This window comes from Callospermophilus lateralis, chromosome X (genome assembly GCF_048772815.1).
Source record: "Callospermophilus lateralis isolate mCalLat2 chromosome X, mCalLat2.hap1, whole genome shotgun sequence".
Lineage (NCBI taxonomy): Eukaryota > Metazoa > Chordata > Mammalia > Rodentia > Sciuridae > Callospermophilus > Callospermophilus lateralis.
Window position 1 is genome coordinate 88221432 of NC_135325.1, and position 17570 is coordinate 88239001.

General features: G+C 43.9%; 1 protein-coding gene across 6 annotated transcripts in view; it reads left to right on the plus strand.

Annotated features, from left to right (window-relative positions):
* The first annotated feature begins 14153 nt into the window (after nucleotides 1-14153).
* Tmem164 (transmembrane protein 164) overlaps nucleotides 14154-17570 on the plus strand; it is a 161845-nt gene continuing 158428 nt past the window's right edge. The window contains exons 1-3 of one of the 6 annotated variants that reach the window (XM_077107145.1): nucleotides 14197-14276; nucleotides 15001-15282; nucleotides 15383-15661. In XM_077107145.1, coding sequence (XP_076963260.1) covers nucleotides 15187-15282; nucleotides 15383-15661 — 375 coding nt within the window. In that variant the 5' untranslated portion in view covers nucleotides 14197-14276; nucleotides 15001-15186. Of the gene's footprint in view, nucleotides 14277-14588; nucleotides 14673-15000; nucleotides 15662-17570 lie in introns of those variants that run through there. The other 5 variants (XM_077107147.1, XM_077107146.1, XM_077107148.1 and 2 more) reach the window with 5 other exon arrangements.

Here is a 17570-nt window from a genome sequence, read left to right on the forward strand (position 1 = left end):
CCAAATTATTCATATAGTTTGTTATTCAAATGCTGATTCATGAAATAAAATATTTTTTTTCTTTTTTCTTTCTTTCATAAGGGGGATTAGACCCAGGGTATTCTACCACTGAGCTATATCCTTGCATCTCCCCCTTTTTTGAGACAGGGTCTTACTAAATTGCTGCTATTGGCCTTGAATTTACAATCCTCCTGCCTGAGCCTCCTAAATAACTGGGATTATGGATGTGTGCCACTATGCCAGGAGCCATATTTACTTTTATGTTAATTTCAGCATCAGGAACTTAAAACATTTCTTGCAACATTCAACCTCTGTAAAAGCAAAGATGTACATTTATGCATCCCAATACTTGAAATATATGTAGTCTGTGAAATTTTAGCTATAAAATGCTTGTTTATACAATATTATTTGGAACATACCAATAATATATACATGCTTATTAAAATGAAAACAATGATAATAATAGCAAAAGATGTAAAATACAGTCAGTAGCAATGAGTCTTCCTCAGGAAGATACTGGGTCTTCCATCTTCCATGCATCTGTGACTACCTTATCCTGGAATGAATAAGTTTATGTCTCTGTTCACTGGAGCACTTCCTTCATTACTGTATCATGGTCTAGACAGAAAAAAGATAAATGAGCTAGGAATCATGGGTTCTAAATGGCAGCCCAAATTTTAAGGCCAGTTCTTTCATATCAACTTCCCTAGTTGTTTTGAAGGAATGTTAAAGCTAGAGGGAACTTAGAGGTGAATGATTGAAATTCTCTGGTTTTCAAGAAAGAATAATGAGCTAGGTGCAGTGGGGGCATGCCTGTAATCCCAGAGCCTTGAGAAGCTGAGACAGGAGGGTCCCAAGTTCAAAGCCAGCCTCAGCAACTTAGCAAGGGCCTAAGCAATTCAGCAAGACCCTGTCTCTAAATAAAATATTTTTAAAAGGCTGGGTTTGTTTCTCAGTGGTTAAGTGCCACTAGGTTCAATTCCTGGTACCAAAAACAAAACAAAACAAAAGGCTGAGGCCCAAAGAGTGACTTGTTCAAGCTAGTCAAATTCAACTTGGGTATTCTCACCGGTGACCAGTCCCCTCATATACAGTAATCACCCCTCATCTGGGATGTTGATTTCTGTTGTTTATCACTTACCTATCATCAAACTCAGTTTGCAAATATTACATGGAAAATTCTAGAAATAAAAAATTGATGTTTTAAATCATGTATCATTCTGAACAACATGATGAAATCTCATGCCATTCTTCTCTATCCTGCCTGGAATCATCCCCTTGTACAACATATCTGCTGTGTATATGCTATACACCCCATTAGTAACTTAGTAGTTGTCAGATGAACTATTCTGGTACCACAGCTCTTGAGTTCAAGTAATCCATACATTTCTCAATAATAGCCCCAAGTTACAAGAGTGGTCATGTTGGCAATTTGGAAATAATGATGAGAAGCCATAAAGTGCTCACTTTGCATGAAAAGGTAAAAGTTCTCAATAAGAAAAATATTTAGCTGAGGGAAATAAAAAAAGTATGCTGAGGTTGCTAAGGTCTGTGATAAGAATGAATCTTCTGTGAACATGTGAAGAAGGAAAAAGAAATTTGATAAGTTTTGTTGTTGCACCTCATGCTGCAAAAGTTATGATCTCAATGAGCAGTAAGTGTCTAGTTCAGATGGAAAAGGCATTAAATTTGTGTGTGTATGAATAGGAAAAAAACATAGAGGTCAGTACAGGTCTTAGAATGTATCTCCCACAGATCAGGCAGACTGCTGTATTTCCAAGTACTTGACACTGTTTTCCATCAAGGCTTTCTTCAGCTGTTTCAAGGGCAGGGAGAGTCCTGAAAAGTTCTCTGCTTTGCCCAGTACGCCTCAGCAAGTTTTTGGCTCTGCTTGAGTCCATGACATTTAACCACAGACTTTTCTTGGAACCCCTGGAAGAGAGACAACTGCTTGATTGCTTCATGGTTTAAATAGCCAAATAATGCCAAATTGAATTTCTGATAACAACGGTAAGTGGTACCTTAGGACTATATGCCAGGAAAGCCTTTCCCCAATGATAATCAATTAATGAAATTAAGGGAAGATTTAACTTTGGACGCTTGAGGAATAATTTGTTGGTATGAAGCTTTTTCTTTTACTTGGTTTGGACATTCTAGATTATAAATAAATGGTTTAATAATGTTGGTGTCTCTTTAAAATTAGTTTACCCCAAACAAATCTTTCCTGGGCTGCTACTGAAGGTTTTGTTTTTTCAGTATGTACCTGATACATGTTCTTCATATGGTCTCTCTTTGAAAGCATTATTGTCTTAAGATTTATGATGCCTGTAATAATCCCAGTGACTTGGAAGGCTGAGACAGGAAGATCACATGTTCAAGGTCAAGGCCAGCTTCAGTAACTTAGTGAGACCCTGGGTCAAAATAAAAAGGGAGAATGCTGAGGATGTAGGTTAGTGGTGGAGCACTCCTGGCTTCAATCCCCAGTATAACACACACACAAAGATTTAAAGATGGCAATTATCTTTCAATTTAACAAATCAGCAAGATTGCAAAGAACCTTATGTGTATAATCTCATTTGTTCCAGACACATTATTTTTTAATATTTATTTTTTTAGTTATAAGTGAACACAATATGTTTATTTTATTTTTATGTGGTGCTGAGGATCGAACCCAGTGCCTCACACATGCCAGGTGAGTGCTCTACCTCTGAGCCACAACCCCAGCCCTAGACATATTGTTGTGAAGCAGGGAAAGGTTAAGATTTGTGCCTTTCTGCCAAATATAAGGAAAAGAATGTAAGTCAAGGTCTCAAGATTATAATATGAATAGTTTCTGTCTCCTAACATAGTATATTTCTGAATTACTGAGTCAGATATCTTTTCAAGTAGCACAGTGGAAAATAAGTGAAAATTACTGTTAGGGGGATCAAGTAGGTAAGAAGTTAGGGGTCTAAATAATGAAACAAACAAAAACTCCACCAGATACTAGGGAATCAAAGAGAAAAGTTAGCTTCATATCTGAAGACTATGGGAGAATTTACAAATAAAAGTTCAAATGCAAAAGGACAAACTTATAGAAAGAAAACTTTTAAAATGAAGCCAGGATTATAATGGCACACACATGCCTATAGTCTCAGATACTTTAGATGCTGTGGTAGGAGGATTCTGTGACCCCAGGAATTTAAGGCCAGCATGGGCAACATAGAGAGACCTCATCTCTTAAAAATAAATTAATAAATAAATAAGGGCTGGAGTTGTGACTCAGTGGTAGAGCACTTGCCTACCACATTTAAGGCACTGGGTTTGATTCTCAGCACCACATGAAAATAAATAAATAAATAAATAAATAAATAAATAAAGGTATTGTGTTCATCTATGACTAAAATAAATAAATAGATAAATAGATAAGATAAATGAATAAATAAGTAAAATTGAGCTAGAAGTTAGTATGCAAGAGTTGTAGTTTTCTACTTCTAACAGTTTTGGATTTGTTTTGTTTTTTCTTTCTATGGTGGTAGGGATTGAACCCAGGGCCCTGCACATGCTAAGTGCATGCTCTATTACTAAGCTATACCCCAAAGAAACATAACTGATTAAGGAACTCTGTACATTGTGGGATCTCAAGTTTATATGTTGCCTCAAGCTTAAGAACCTAAATGTAGAGGAATAAAAATAGTAAAACTGCATCAATATGACTAAACCCATTAAAAATGGTTATAAAACTGGGTGTGATGACAAATGCCTATAATCCTAGGAAGTCAGGAGGCTGAGGCAGGAGGGTCACAAGTTTGAGGTCAACCTCAGCAATGTACTGAATACCTGTCTCAAAATAAAACAAGCAAACAAAAAGGGCTGGCTATGTAGCTCAGTGATAGAACACCTGTGGGTTCAATCCCCAGTACCAATAAAAAAAAAAAAAAAAAAACTTATGGTTTCTACTATGGAAAGAGAGCTAGTTTGCAGCAATGAACTTTAAAACCTTAGAAATTTGAAATATCTTATAATAATAATCAAGCAAATGAAGGTGAGAGTCTGAGATTAGCTTGGGATGGAAGGGGGGAGGAAGGAGAGGGGAAATATTTGTGCCCATGTGGTATTGTTTTGGGATCGATCATCCAGGGCTTTTAGCTCAGTTTTGATTGGGGAGGATGAGAACTTTATTGAACAAAAGTAGGGGTGCACCAGGAATATTAATTCATTTTTGTTATTATAATGAAATACATGAATTATTCTAACTCTATAAAGAAAAGAGGTATCTTTACTGCATAGTTTGGGATGCAGAAAGTCCAACAGTATGGTGAAGGATGTGGCCCCATGACATGAAGCAGGAGCTCATATGAGAAGAAGAGATCCACATGACCAAAGAGAAAACAAGAGAGAATATAAGGGGCTGGTCTTGCTCCTTTTATAATAGCCCGGTCTTAGAAACTAGTTCAGTGTCACAAAAGAACTGGGGTCCTAATTAGAATAAGATATATTCCATACTTGTATAATTATATCAAATGGGCTCTATAGTCATGTAGAACTGCCTTAAACCCTTCCAAGGGCAGGACCTCCAATAATCTAAGAACCTCCCAGTAAGCTCCCCACCTTTTAAAGGTTCTGTCACCCCCCAACATCACCACATTGAGGACCAAACCTTCAACATGTGAACCTTGGGGACAAACCACATCCAAACCATGGACCAGGAATGATCCCCTCTTGCCCAGCCCCCATCCCTTATACACATATTAATTGTGGTCTTGGAGATCTTTCTGCAACTGAGAGGATCAGAATTCTTTCTGTGTTCCTGGAGTCCAGAAGCTGAGCTCACTGCAGCACACACATTTCTCTTACTCTGGAAAGCTGGATTCTGTTGCTTCCTAGATTGTGTGAGGTCGATGTATTCTAAGAGTCTTTGAACAATTCTGTGGGACTGTGACATGAAAGCTCCCCCCGCCCGCCCCCCCACCCCGTTAATATCAGCTATGAGAGAACAACTGAAACTCTAGCTCTAGAGGTGGAAGAGAAGGACTTCCCAGCAACAGTAATTCCCAGCCCCTCAATTAAATTCCTGAGCCTTGGTAGGTGCTGAGTCTGATTGGTTTAGCATGTCCTAAACTCTTAGTATTCATTTTGTGACATAAAAAATAATCTGAGGAACCTCAAAGACAGAATGTTGAGAAAAGTTAGTCAGACATAATACAGTACATGCTGTATGATCCTATTTATATGGCATTCAAGAAAAGGCAAAATAAATCTATAGATATAGAAATCAGACCAACTCTAACCTCCGGAGGTGGGATTGACTAGGAGGTGGGCATGAAGATCTGAGTGGTGTACAGAAGTATATGTTTGTCAAACTCATGGAGCTGTACACCAGAGACTAATAATGCCTCTTAGTTATGTAAGTTAATGCTTGATTTAAAATAAAATAAAATTAGCTGGCCATGGTGGTGCACGCTTGTATTCCCAACTACTCTAGAGGCAAGGCAGGACGATAGCTTGAGCCCAGGAGTTCAGGGCCAACCTAGGAAACATAGAGGAAGACCCTGACTCTGTTTTGTTGTTGTTGTTGTCGTTGTTGTTGTTGTTGTTACTAGGGATTGAACCCAGAGGGGATCTACCACTGAGCAATATCCGTAGCCCTTTTTATTTTCAGATAGGGTCTGGCTAAGTTGCTCCAGCAGGCCTCAACCTTATGATCCTCCTGCCTTGGCCTCCCAGGTTGTTGGGATTAAAGGCATGTGCCGTCATGCCCAATTCCCTGATTCTTTAAAAATCTAAGAAAAATATTAAAAGCACTGATATCTTCATTGACAGCTAGTGAATCTACCAAGAACCTCTGCCTATACTTTCTCAGTGACATGGTCCACTGAGAAGCAATATATGTATGGGTTTAGGTTATTGGATTTGGAGTTAGCAGATCTGGGATGAAATCCTAGTTTCAGCATTTACAAGCAGTATGATCTGAGCTTCATTTTTTCATGTGTAAAATGTGTATCATAATAACAATAATTACCTCTAAGGTTATTTTGTCATGAGGCTTAAATGAGATACTGTATGCAACAACTTTTGGTCACATGGTGCTAGATACTTTTGTAGTGACTAAACACATAGTATCTTTCAATCTTGGTTTTAAGAAATATTTATGTGTTATGATTTGGGTCTTAAATATCCCCCAAAAGCCATGTGCTAAAGGCTTGATTGCCAGCCTATGTTGCTATTGGAGGGTGATAAAATCTTTTGGAGGTGGGGCCTAATAGAAGGAAGTAGCTCACTGGGGGCATGTCCTTAAAGGGTATATTGGGCCAGGCCTGGAGGCCCAAATCTGTAATTCCATCAACCAGGGAGGATCAAAAGTTCAAGGTCAGTCTCAGCAACTTAGGAGGCCCTAAGCAACTTAGGGAGAACCTGTCTCAAAAACAAATAACCCAATCAATAAATGGGCTAAGGAACTGAATAGACACTTTACAGAAGAAGAAACACAATTGATCAACAAACATATGAAAAAATGTTCATCATCTCTAGTAATTAGAGAAATGTGAATCAAAACTACTTTAAGATTTCATCTCACTCCAATCAAAATGACAATTATTAAGAATACAAGCAATACTAACTGTTGGTGAGGAGGTGGGGAAAAAGGTACACTCATACATTGCTGGTGGCACTGCAAATTGGTGCAACCACTATGGAAAGCAGTATGGAGATTCCTTAGAAAACTTGGAAAGGAACCACCATTTGACCCAGCTATCCTATTCCTTGGTCTGTATACCCAGAGGACTTAAAATCAGCATACTACAGTGACATAACCACATCAATGTTTATAGCAGCTCAATTCACAATAGCTAAACTATGGAACCAAACTAGATGTCCTTCAATAGATGAATGGGTAAAGAAAATGTGGTACATATATATACAACAGAATATTACTCAGCCTTAAAGACCTGAAATTATGGCATTTGCAGGTGAATGTATGGAACTGGAGAATACCATGTTAAGTGAAATAAGACAATCCAAAAGAACCAAAAGCTGAATGTTTTCTCTGATAAGCTGATGCTCATCCATAGTGGGGTGGGAGGATAGGGAAGAATTAAGGAACTTTGGTTTGTGTAGAGGGGAGTCAGGGGAAGGGTGGGGTTGCGGTGATAGGAAGGACACAGAAAGAGAAAGACATTATTACCGTATACGTATGTATGATTACACTAGTGGTGTGACTCTGAACCGTATATGGCCAGAGGAATGAGAAGTTGTGCTCCATTTGTGTACTATATATCAAAATGCATTCTACTGTAAAATAAATAAATAAGTAAATTTAATTTAAAAAATAAAACTAAGTATTTATAAAGGGCTGAAGGTGTGGCTCAGTGGTTAAGCACCCTTGGATTCAGTCCCCATTACCCCCTCTCAAAAAAAAAAAGAAAGAAAGAAAGAAAGAAAAGTATATTGGTTCACTGGCCATTTCCTCTCTTTTATGTTTTTCTTCCCAGATGCCTTATATATACATATACATATATGTATGGGTTTAGGTTACTGGATTTGGAGTTAGCAGATCTGGGATGAAATCAGATGCCTTAAAGTAAGCAGCTTTGCTCCACCTCACACTCCCTGCCATGATGTTTTGCCTCACTAAAGGCCCAAAGTGACAAGGCCAAGCAACAAAGGACTAAAGCTTCTGAAACCATGAACTGAAATAAATCTTTTCTCCTTTTAAGTGATTTTATCAGGCATTTTTTATAGCAATGAAAATCTGACTAACCCAACATCTTAAGAATCACCTTCCAGAGCTCTGATTATATTGGTCTGTCTGGGGTGTATCCTAAGTTCAGTATTTAAAAAAAAATTGTCTTCATAATTCTCAAGTGCAGCAGAGCTGACAACCACAGGGTTAGATATATTTATATCCCTACTCAAATGCTGCTTCTTCCTCTATGTAGTTGTTCCTGGCAATCTCAGCTTCTGTGTTTTCTCTCTTTTCAGAACTATTATTCATTTGTTTATTTCAGTACTAGGTACTGAACCCAGGGGAACTCTACTACTGAGCTATATCTCTAGCCCTTTTTATTTATTTATTTTTGATTTGGACACATGGCCTCACTAAGTTGCTAAGACTGACCTTGATCTTGTTCTCCTCCTACCTCAGCCTTCTGAGTAGCTGGGATTATAGGAGTGCACTTCTGAACTCTTAAAATTGAGGTATCACTATCATACAGTACAGTGTACAACTCTAAAGTATGCAGCACACTGGGCACAGTGGCACGTGACTATAATCCCAGAGATTTGGAAGGCTGAGATAGGAGGATTGCAAGTTCAAAGGCAGACTCAGCAAATTTGTTGGACCCTAAGCAAATTAAAAATATCCTGCCTCAAAATAAAAAGTAAAAGGGCTGGAGATACAGTTCACTCCCTGGGTTCAATACCCAGTGTCTGTCTCTCTCTCTCTCTCTCTCTCTCTCTCTCTCACACACACACACACACACACACACACACACACACACACAAGAAAGTCTGCTTGGCTTGAGTTTATACCTACTTCATGCATTGTTATCTAACTTTTCTTGTTTTTTAAATTTTTTTGGTATCAGGAATTAAACTCAGGGGTGCCTCACCACTGAACCACACCCCCAGCCCTGCCAGGTGAGTGCGCTACCACTTGAGCCACATCCCCAGCCCTGTTTTTTGTTTTTTAAATATATGTATTTTTTAGTTGTGGATGAACCTTTATTTTTATTTATTCATTTTTATGTGGTGCTAAGAATTGAACCCAGTGCCTCACACATGCCAGGCAAGCACTGTACCACTGAGCTACAATCCCAGCCTACCTTTTTTGTTTTGAAGTCCTCTCTCTATCTGAATTTCAAGCTCCTCTAGGGCAGGGATTGCCCATAGGTAGGTCTACCACATTCTTATTCACAGAATAGAGTCTCAGTGAATCTGTCTGAAATGAATGCTAGTGTTGAATGAATGGAAGGGGGAGAAACAGTAAGCAGATAGTGAGATCAAGAAAAAGGCTTCTCTCTTTATTCTTTTCCAGTTTATTATTACTGATAACACTTCATATAAGATTGGGATTGTGCATTGTTATCTGCTTGTGGGAGATCTACATGCATTTGACTTTCAGGTTCCATTGTGGATAGAAGAGCAGGAGTGTATGCAAAGAATAAAGTGCAGGAAGAGAAAAGGTCAGATGGTCAAGTCAAAAAGAAAAAAGCTTGCTCTGACCCATAGAGTTGAAAGAATACTAGATTTAGAGAACACCATGTTCTCTTCCTTGCTCCTCTACTATTTTGTGTGACATTAAGTCAGGTCGCTTTACTTTTCTGAGTCTCAGATTTTGTTAGGTAGCTAGTCGGGCATGAATGAGTAAGGAAAGAACAATGAAAGAGGACTGAAAACCACAGGGAACCTTATCTAACAGGCAAGCTCCTGGAAGATGGGGACTCTTTTGTTAAAACTTACCCCAGTCATAATTACATCCTCTTATCATAGAAACTGCCACAGCCCCCAATTATCCTGGCAACCCAAAAATTAAGACTGTCACAAAGAAAGCTTGCTGAGGGCCAGTCAAAAGGCTGATAAACTGATTAAGTGGGGCAGGAAATTGAGGTAAAAATTCAATTTCCTTAAAAACTCCAATTCTGTGAGCACCACACCATTGTCTCTTGGTGGCAGTCCATGCAGTTCCTATGCTGTCAGTCCAAAATCAAAAGGTGGAGCTGTGTGGAAATCTCTGGAAACTTCTGTGTAACCCTGGAAAGCAGGAGAAGTGCACTGTCAGAGAGGACCCACTCTCTTCCTTGAGAGGGTCACTTCTTTCTCTTTCCTATCCCTTCTAAAAAAACTCATTCCTGTTACTCTGAGCTACATATCTGAAAATTTTCTGGCATGTTCACAAGAATTGTCCTGTGTGACTTCCTCAGCTTTGGGATATGCCTATGTCCTATAACAAGATGTTCAATGGTACAATAAAGATAATGATTTCTGCTGGGTGTGGCGGCACACGGCTGTAATCTCAGCAGTTTAGGAGGCTGAGGCAGGAGGATCACAAGTTCAAAACCAGCTTCAGCAGCTTAGTGAGGTCCTGAGCAAGTCACCAAGACCCTTTCTCTAAATAAAATATTTAAAAGGGCTGGGGATGTGGCTCAGTGGTTAAGCACCCCTGGGTTCAATCCCTGGTACCAAACACTAATAATAATTTATGTATTTCATATGACACAGCACTCCATAGAAGGTTACCTGGGTTCAAAACTGAGAAGACACTTTGGCAGAAAGAATTTAGGGCATTGTCTGCACAAGCAGAGAGGTGGCTTATATCACCAAGTCAGGTAGAGTTGTCTGCTTCAAGATTCCAACAAAGGGAGGGAGGCTGAGTTCGTAGACTCATAGATTAGAGCCAGCAGGGATTTTAGAGACCATTTCTAGTCCAACCCTTTCATTTTGCTTGGAAAATCATCCTCAAGGTCTCACTGAACTCAGCCTGGATTTCAAGTTCCCTTTTCACTGTGTGCCACAAGACTCTCCTTTAAAAAAGCAAAGTTTGCTCTTGTCTATGCTTAGAGACAAAAAGTCTCTGACTTGTGTCCTAGTACAGAAATGATGAGGACAATGATCTAAAAGTTTTGCTTCGTGTTTTTCTAAAGTCTAACACACCATTTCAGCTCAATTCTGGCTTGCCTTTTATCTAGGGGGACAACAATCCCCTACTATTTTTTGTTTCTTAATTTTTTTGTAGTAGTAGATGGACACAATGCCTTTATTTTATTTGTTTTATTTTTATGTGGTGCTAAGGATGGAACCCAATGCCTCACACATGCAAGGCAAGTGCTCTGCCACTGAGCTGCTTACTGCCCCAGCCCTCTCCTACTTTTTTTTTAAAATTTGTAGTTGTAGATGGACAAGTATGGCTTTATTTTATTTGTTTATTTTTATGTAATGCTAAAGATCCCACCCAGTGCTTCACACATGCTAGGCAAGCCCTCTGCCTCTGAGCTACAGCCCTAACCCTCTCCTAGTGTTTATTTAGTGCTTACTATGTGTTTGCCACTCTGTGAGATACTGTGGAGGTTTGGAAAATATTAAGTAAGACCCTTCCCTGGCTCTCAGAGAGCTGGGTGTAGGAGGCAGGACTCACAATGTGAGAACAATGGAAGGCAGTATGTGATTCAGAATACAGTGAGTAGTGCAGGCAATAAATGCTGTAGAAGTTCGGAGGGGGAGAGAGAGCTCTGGGAGCTGGTGGGGAGGATTGGGGAGAGTAGGATGTTCCCTGGGCTTTGAAGGATGGTAGGATTGTTTATTCAGATATGGGGGTGGGCACTGAATTTGAATGCATGTGTATGCTTGCTTGCTTGGGAGTGCACACAGGTTCACATACGCAAATGCACAGATGGGTAAGAGGTAGCATTTAGTATGTACTTTCTATGTATAAGATACTGCATAATGGTCTACAAAATTCAATTCATTGAAATCTGCATATGTCTGTGAATCAGATAATAGTATCTTTCCATGAATAGATAAGAAATGGAGGCACAGAGAGACTGAGTAAATTACCCAAGGTACACAGCAAGTAACTGGCATAAATGGGATTTGAATCCCAATCCTAGAGACACTTTGCTGTTTTACTTAGGTACGAAGAAAATGAATTTGTGGCTCAGGTGTGGAAATTAGCCTGCTATAGTCATTGAGAATAGTCACATTGCAAACACCGGAACAGCTAGGCCAAATTCCCAATTGAAGGTGAAAGGAAAGCGAGAAAGCGAGAGATAGGTGAGCAAGAAATAAAAGATGGAGACCAGGCAGAGATACATAGGAGAGAGTTTATTTGTGAAAGCTGACAAATAAAGGAACATCCCTCCTCAGTGGAGACAGGCAACACAGGGTTGAGTTCTGGGGCTTTTATGGGGGAGGCTCAGGGATTAGTGCCAGATGGGTCCTAATGTGGATGATTAAGGGTGGGGTTGGATGCCCTTGGGCAGGAAAATGGTGGCTGTTATTTAGGATGGTGGCCCAGATGCTAAGTAAGGACCTTATAGAAGGGAAAGCGAGGAATGAGAGACAGGTAAGCGAGAAATGAAAGATGGAGACCAAGCAGAGATACGCACAAGAGTTTATTTGTCAGAGTTGACAAATAAAGGCCATCTCTCTGTAGGAGAGAGAGGCAAAACAGGCTTGAGTTCTGGGACTTTTATGGGGGAGGCTCAGGAATCAGAGCCCTGTGGGTCTTAAGGCATCGGGTTAAGGGCTGGGTTGGTATGAGGGAGTGGTGAGCCTTTCTCAGAAACGCCTTTGGGCACAAAGCGAAACTTTTTCCTTAAAATGGTGGCTGTCATACTAGTGTCTGTTGTATTCTGCTGCCTTTCCTATCCTTTACTATCCCCCCTCCCCTCCCCTCTTTTCTCTCTACCCCCTCTACAGTAATTCATTTCTCCACCACAACAGACACTAGTATGACAATATATAAATCAATGGAAGTGTAACTGATGTGATTCTGCAATCTGTATATGGGGTAAAAATGGGAGTTCATAACCCACTTGAATCAAAGTGTGAAATATGATATATCAAGAACTGTGTAATGTTTTGAACAACCAACAATAAAACAAAATTTTAAAAAATAATAAATAAAATGGTGGCTGTCAATTAAGACATCCAGAAGCTAAGCAAGGACCTTATAGCAATTAAAGTTCAGCATGGAAATTGGAGGGATTAGTGGAGCCATTTACTGAATGCTATAACCTCATTCTTAATTTGAAGGTAGGAACTTGAGGTCTCTGAACACTGCATGCCATTGCCAGGAAACCCCCAGATTTGTCCTTAATATTCCTTGGTTATGTTGCTGAGGATTTAAGAAAACACCTAAGGGGAATGAATGAGTGAGCCTCTGAAATCAATTTTTGTTTTTCTTTATTAATTAGCCACTTAAGAGAATTGTGCTTATGGTAGATACTGTAAAATACTCGGAATTAGACAAGACTACCTTGGCCATATTTGTAGGAAAACCAAACTTGGAAAGGATGGGAGGGCAATGGCCTGATAACATAATAGATAGTATTTTATGTTTTGAACCTGGCTTACAGCCCAAATCCAAGTGTTTCCTAGGCAAGGTGCCTGACTGTGTTTTTCTGGATATTCTTCTAACTCATTGTGAGTCTTCAATAAATATTAAGTCAACATTAGGTAGACTCTGTAGAGATCCTTTTCCTACTCCCTTGTCCGAAGAAAAGTAAATGCAGTTGTGGGTAGGAAGCAGCAGTGAAGAGGGGAACCTGTCCCTCTGCATTCACATTGTCCTGGATGGCTTTTTGAAGCCGCTCTCTTGCAAGGAGAGGGAAGAAGAAGGCAAAGAAGCCAGAGGAAGCTCCTTTTCTTCCAGCTTGTCTACCATTGAAGGCAGGTCTGGAGATAGGGTAGAAGTAGGTTGAAGGAGAGGGAGTGGCAGTTGGCCACAGACCTGAGCAGGAGGGAGAAGAGAAGGGCCAAGAAGACTTTGTCTTGGCACCGAAGTGGGGGGTGGGGCGTAGCTGTGGCTAGAAAGGTGAGAGAAGAGGCCTTGGTGGTCCCGCACACACCTTCCATCTCATGGCAGAAGGGAGGAAACGGGAAGAGAAGGCCATACCCACCACACCCCCAAAAGCCAAGCTTGCTCAGCTGCTCATCACTGGCCAGGCTTCTCCATTCCACAAGAAGTTAGCGAGGGCCGGCTGACTGCCTACTATGTGCCAGTTATACAAAGAATTTTCATGGAGAACAGGGTTATGGAAGGCAGAGTTAGCGAACGCAAGGAGACGAATTCTGCACGGGGTTGTGGAGGGCGGCTGTGCACGCGTGCAGTCTCCTCGAAGAGTGCAAAGTGAAGGCAGGCCGGGAGGAGGAGGAAGGAGGCGGAGATTGAGCCGCAGGAGGGAGGCGGAGGGAGCTCCTAGGCGAGGCAGGGTGGGAGGTGTGAAGGGTGGACGCGGTGGGGGGAGTCGGCGGCGGGCGGGAGAGGGACGGAGGCGAGGTGGGATAGTGGTGGCCCGAGGACGTGGTGGGTAGGTGCGTGGGGGCGAGAGGTTGCACCCGTCGGGAGGAGGGACGCGGGAGGCGGCGGCGGCCGCGAGGGGGAGGAGAGAAGGAGGGGAAGAAGGAGGAAGCGAGCGCGGTTGCTGCAGGGGGAGGAAGACCGGGAGGAGGAGCCCTGCGCGACGGCGGCGGCGACAGCGGCGGCGGTGGCTGAGGCCACCAGGGGAGCCCAGCGCCGGGGCGCGGGGAGTGCAGGAGCAGAGCGGTGGCCCGAGGCAGGGCCACGGGCCGCGCTGCCGGTGAGTGGAGCCCTGAGGGGCGCGGCGGCCCGTCCCCAGGGCCGGCAGGAGGCGCGGGAAGATGCGGCGGCGCCGGGGCGGAGTGGGGGGGCCGGCTGTAGTCCAGCCCCTGGCTGGCCCGGCCTCCCGGCCTCCCGCCCTCCCTCTCGGCTTCCTCCCGCCGCTGCCCGCGCGAGGGGGGCAGGTCCCGGGCGGGCCGCGGGCTGAGGGTGGTGCTGCCCGGAGGGCGGGCGGCTGGGGCCGGGGGTGGAGCTGGGGGGCTCGGGGGTGTACCCGGGGGCGGGAGGCTGGACCGGGACGGCTCTAAATTGGCTGGAGGGGCCCGTCGGCGGCGAAGTTGCTAGCTGGGGGCAGAGACGGCCACGCGGTTGCAGGAGTAAGAGATCCCCCTGTGGAGTGCGTGAGACGAGGACTCCGGCGTCCCTGCCCTCCCAGTCGCCCTCCCCGCCTGCCCGGCCCCGCGAGCCCCTCTCCTAGCCTCCGCGTGTCCCCTCGCTCTCACCCGCTTTGCCCCCCATCCCGCGGTTCCCTCAGGCGGCACTGCAGGGTCCCCTCGGCCCCCGCCCTGACCCTCTCGGCCTTTGGCTTCCCTGACCCCTGCTTGCTTCGCCACTTCCCCTGTTCCCCTTTTCTTCCCTCGCTAGTTACCCCTCCCTCCCCGCTTCGTTAATTCCCAATGCAATTGCCTCTTTGAGACCTTTTTTTTTCCTCTCCTTCCTTTTAGATTGGCCAACGGCTCCTTTCAACCCTGCCTCGTTGGTGGCCACTGGAGAAGCGCGGGGGGCTCCCCAGACAGCCGTGGGGACAAGTTAGAGCCAGCACTTTACCCCGGGCCTCGCGTGTAGATTCCCTTCCCCTGCTCTAGGTGCCCCCGTGTCTGGAGAGGGGTGCAGGGGTGTGCCCTCCTTACATGTTCCAGTACCCGGGCAACCCTCTGGGCTCGTGTTCCATCTCGCTCTTGCTTCCTGCACAGTGGTCAAGGGGAATCACTTTGCATCATGTCCCGGTATAGCTACCATAGTCTCCTGGACTGGCTCTATGGGGGCGTGGACCCCAGTTTTGCAGGCAATGGGGGCCCCGACTGTGCTGCCTTCCTCTCTTGGCAGCAGCGGCTGCTGGAAAGTGTGGTGGTCCTGACCCTGGCCCTGTTGGAGATCCTGGTGGCCCTGCGGCACATCCTGAGGCAGACGGAGGACGGTAGGGGTGGCCGTGGCAGCCAGCCACAGCAGGTGACCCAGCGGCCCGATGAAGGCAAGGAGAGCCTGAGCAAGAATCTGCTCTTAGTAGCCCTGTGCCTGACCTTCGGGGTGGAGCTGGGCTTTAAGTTCGCCACCAAGACCGTCATCTACCTGCTCAACCCCTGTCACCTGGTCACCATGATGCATGTGAGTCTGTTGACTTTTTCCTGGGCAGCCTGAGTGATACAAGTCATTTGTGTGCTCAGGACACTCGGTAGTATAGAGCACCTCATCCCTATGGGAAGTGGGACCCTTAAAAATGATTTTCCAATGAGTGGCTGTCTCTGTGCCCATTTCAGATTTGGCTTTGCACAATATGTGATCAGCCCCGCAGTGGAGGTGAGGAACCTTGTGCCTCGACCTGAGAACCTCTGGCACTCAGGCCAGTGGCCCCTCCTTTCCCTGCCCTAGCCTGGCCTTTTACAAGCAGGAAGTCCTGCCCCAGCCAGGTGCCCTTTTTGAATCACATCTGTGGACCATGGCCCAGCCCTTTTGCCTTTGGTGATAGTTCAATTCTCAGTGGCCTGGTGACACTCTTTCCCAAGGTTGTCACATAAGCTTCCTTGTCTCCACTGTGGTACTTTGGGGAAGTACTTTTACGGGTTTCTCTTAGTGACTCTTTCATTGGGGAGTTTATGTTCTTGGGGGTGAGGTGTGCCTTTGAGTTCTGAGGCACTGGAGCTGCCCCAGGCTCCTACCAAGTGCTCCCTGAAACAGGCCCCAGGCTGACTCATGAACTTTGGGCTGGTGATCTCTATCTGGTGAGAGGATATTTACAATTTTCAAACTTCTCCATCTTATCACTCTGTCTCCTGTGGTTATGGTCCAGGGGTGCTCAGAAAGCTGATTTCTTTACCTCCTCGGCTTCTACCCATTAGTGATGCTAAGGAAAACAAAAGGGTTTGAAAAGGAAAGTTGCCAGATACATAAACATAATCTGGGTGAGGACCAAGCGTGAGATGGTCTTTCTGTACTCAGCCTGTGCAGTGTGCAGAGAGATGTTCCGAAGCTATAAAATCATGGAGGAGGAGGAGGAGGAGGAGGAGGAGGAGGAGGAGGAGGAGGAGGAGGAGGAGGAAGGGGATGGGGGAAAGCAATCTGTCTTTAGATTTCAGGCTGAGAAAACCTGGTACATTTTCTTTAGGGGCAGTTTTGAAACTGGTCATTAACATCTTTATTGCTTTTGTATTTGTAGAAGGTTATTCTCGGGAGACTTAAGACAACCATGTGTGGGGCAGGAGGTTGAGATTATTATCTCCATTTTACAGCCTTGGCAGCACTCAGGGATGGAAGGTCACTTGCCTGCAGCCAAAAGATGAATTAGCCTCTGGGATGAAAAGCAAACCCATCCTCTGGAGTTACAAGCTGTCAGTCCCAAAGTGGGGGTGTCAGTGGGTGGTGGGGCAGTCCTTTGGAAGGCCTGGGCAGATAAACATGGCAGATGAGCATACATGGCACTGTCTCCTTGTGGCTCAGATACTTGCTAGCTCTGTGTGCAGTGCCTGACTCAGTTTCCCAGTCTGTAAAATGTGGTGAACGATCTGTGGCCTATTCCCATTTTGCAGACGTGGCAAGAAAGTGTGAATAGTTTTGGAATAAGGTGGCTGTTATTGATTGGGTGACTGTAATCATGGAACGGAGCTGGAGTGGGCAGCAGTATTTCAGAAAAGGTTTCTTGGGAAGTGATGTTATTCACAGGAAGTCCAGAGCTGTCCAGCTATACCTGCTGTATAAATTTGAACCAGTCCTCTTTCTTTTTCTTTTTTTATGAATGGGCTTTTTGTACAAGAGAAAGAACAACGTACCTCAGCCGCTGTGTGAGGCTCTCAGGACAGGAGTGTTTTTTAGGATGGCAGGTGGTGAGGGTCAGAGGGTAGCCCTTTTACAAAGGGGTCTTGAGGCCTCTGGCTAGAAAGTCAACAAAGGACTAAATTAAGCCTCACTGGGACTGATGCTGGTGTGAACATATCAAAGATAGCACCATGGTTTTTAGAGGAATGATTTTTAGAGGCTTTTAGAAGACTCCGGAGACCTAGGTATGGCATTAATTGGTTGT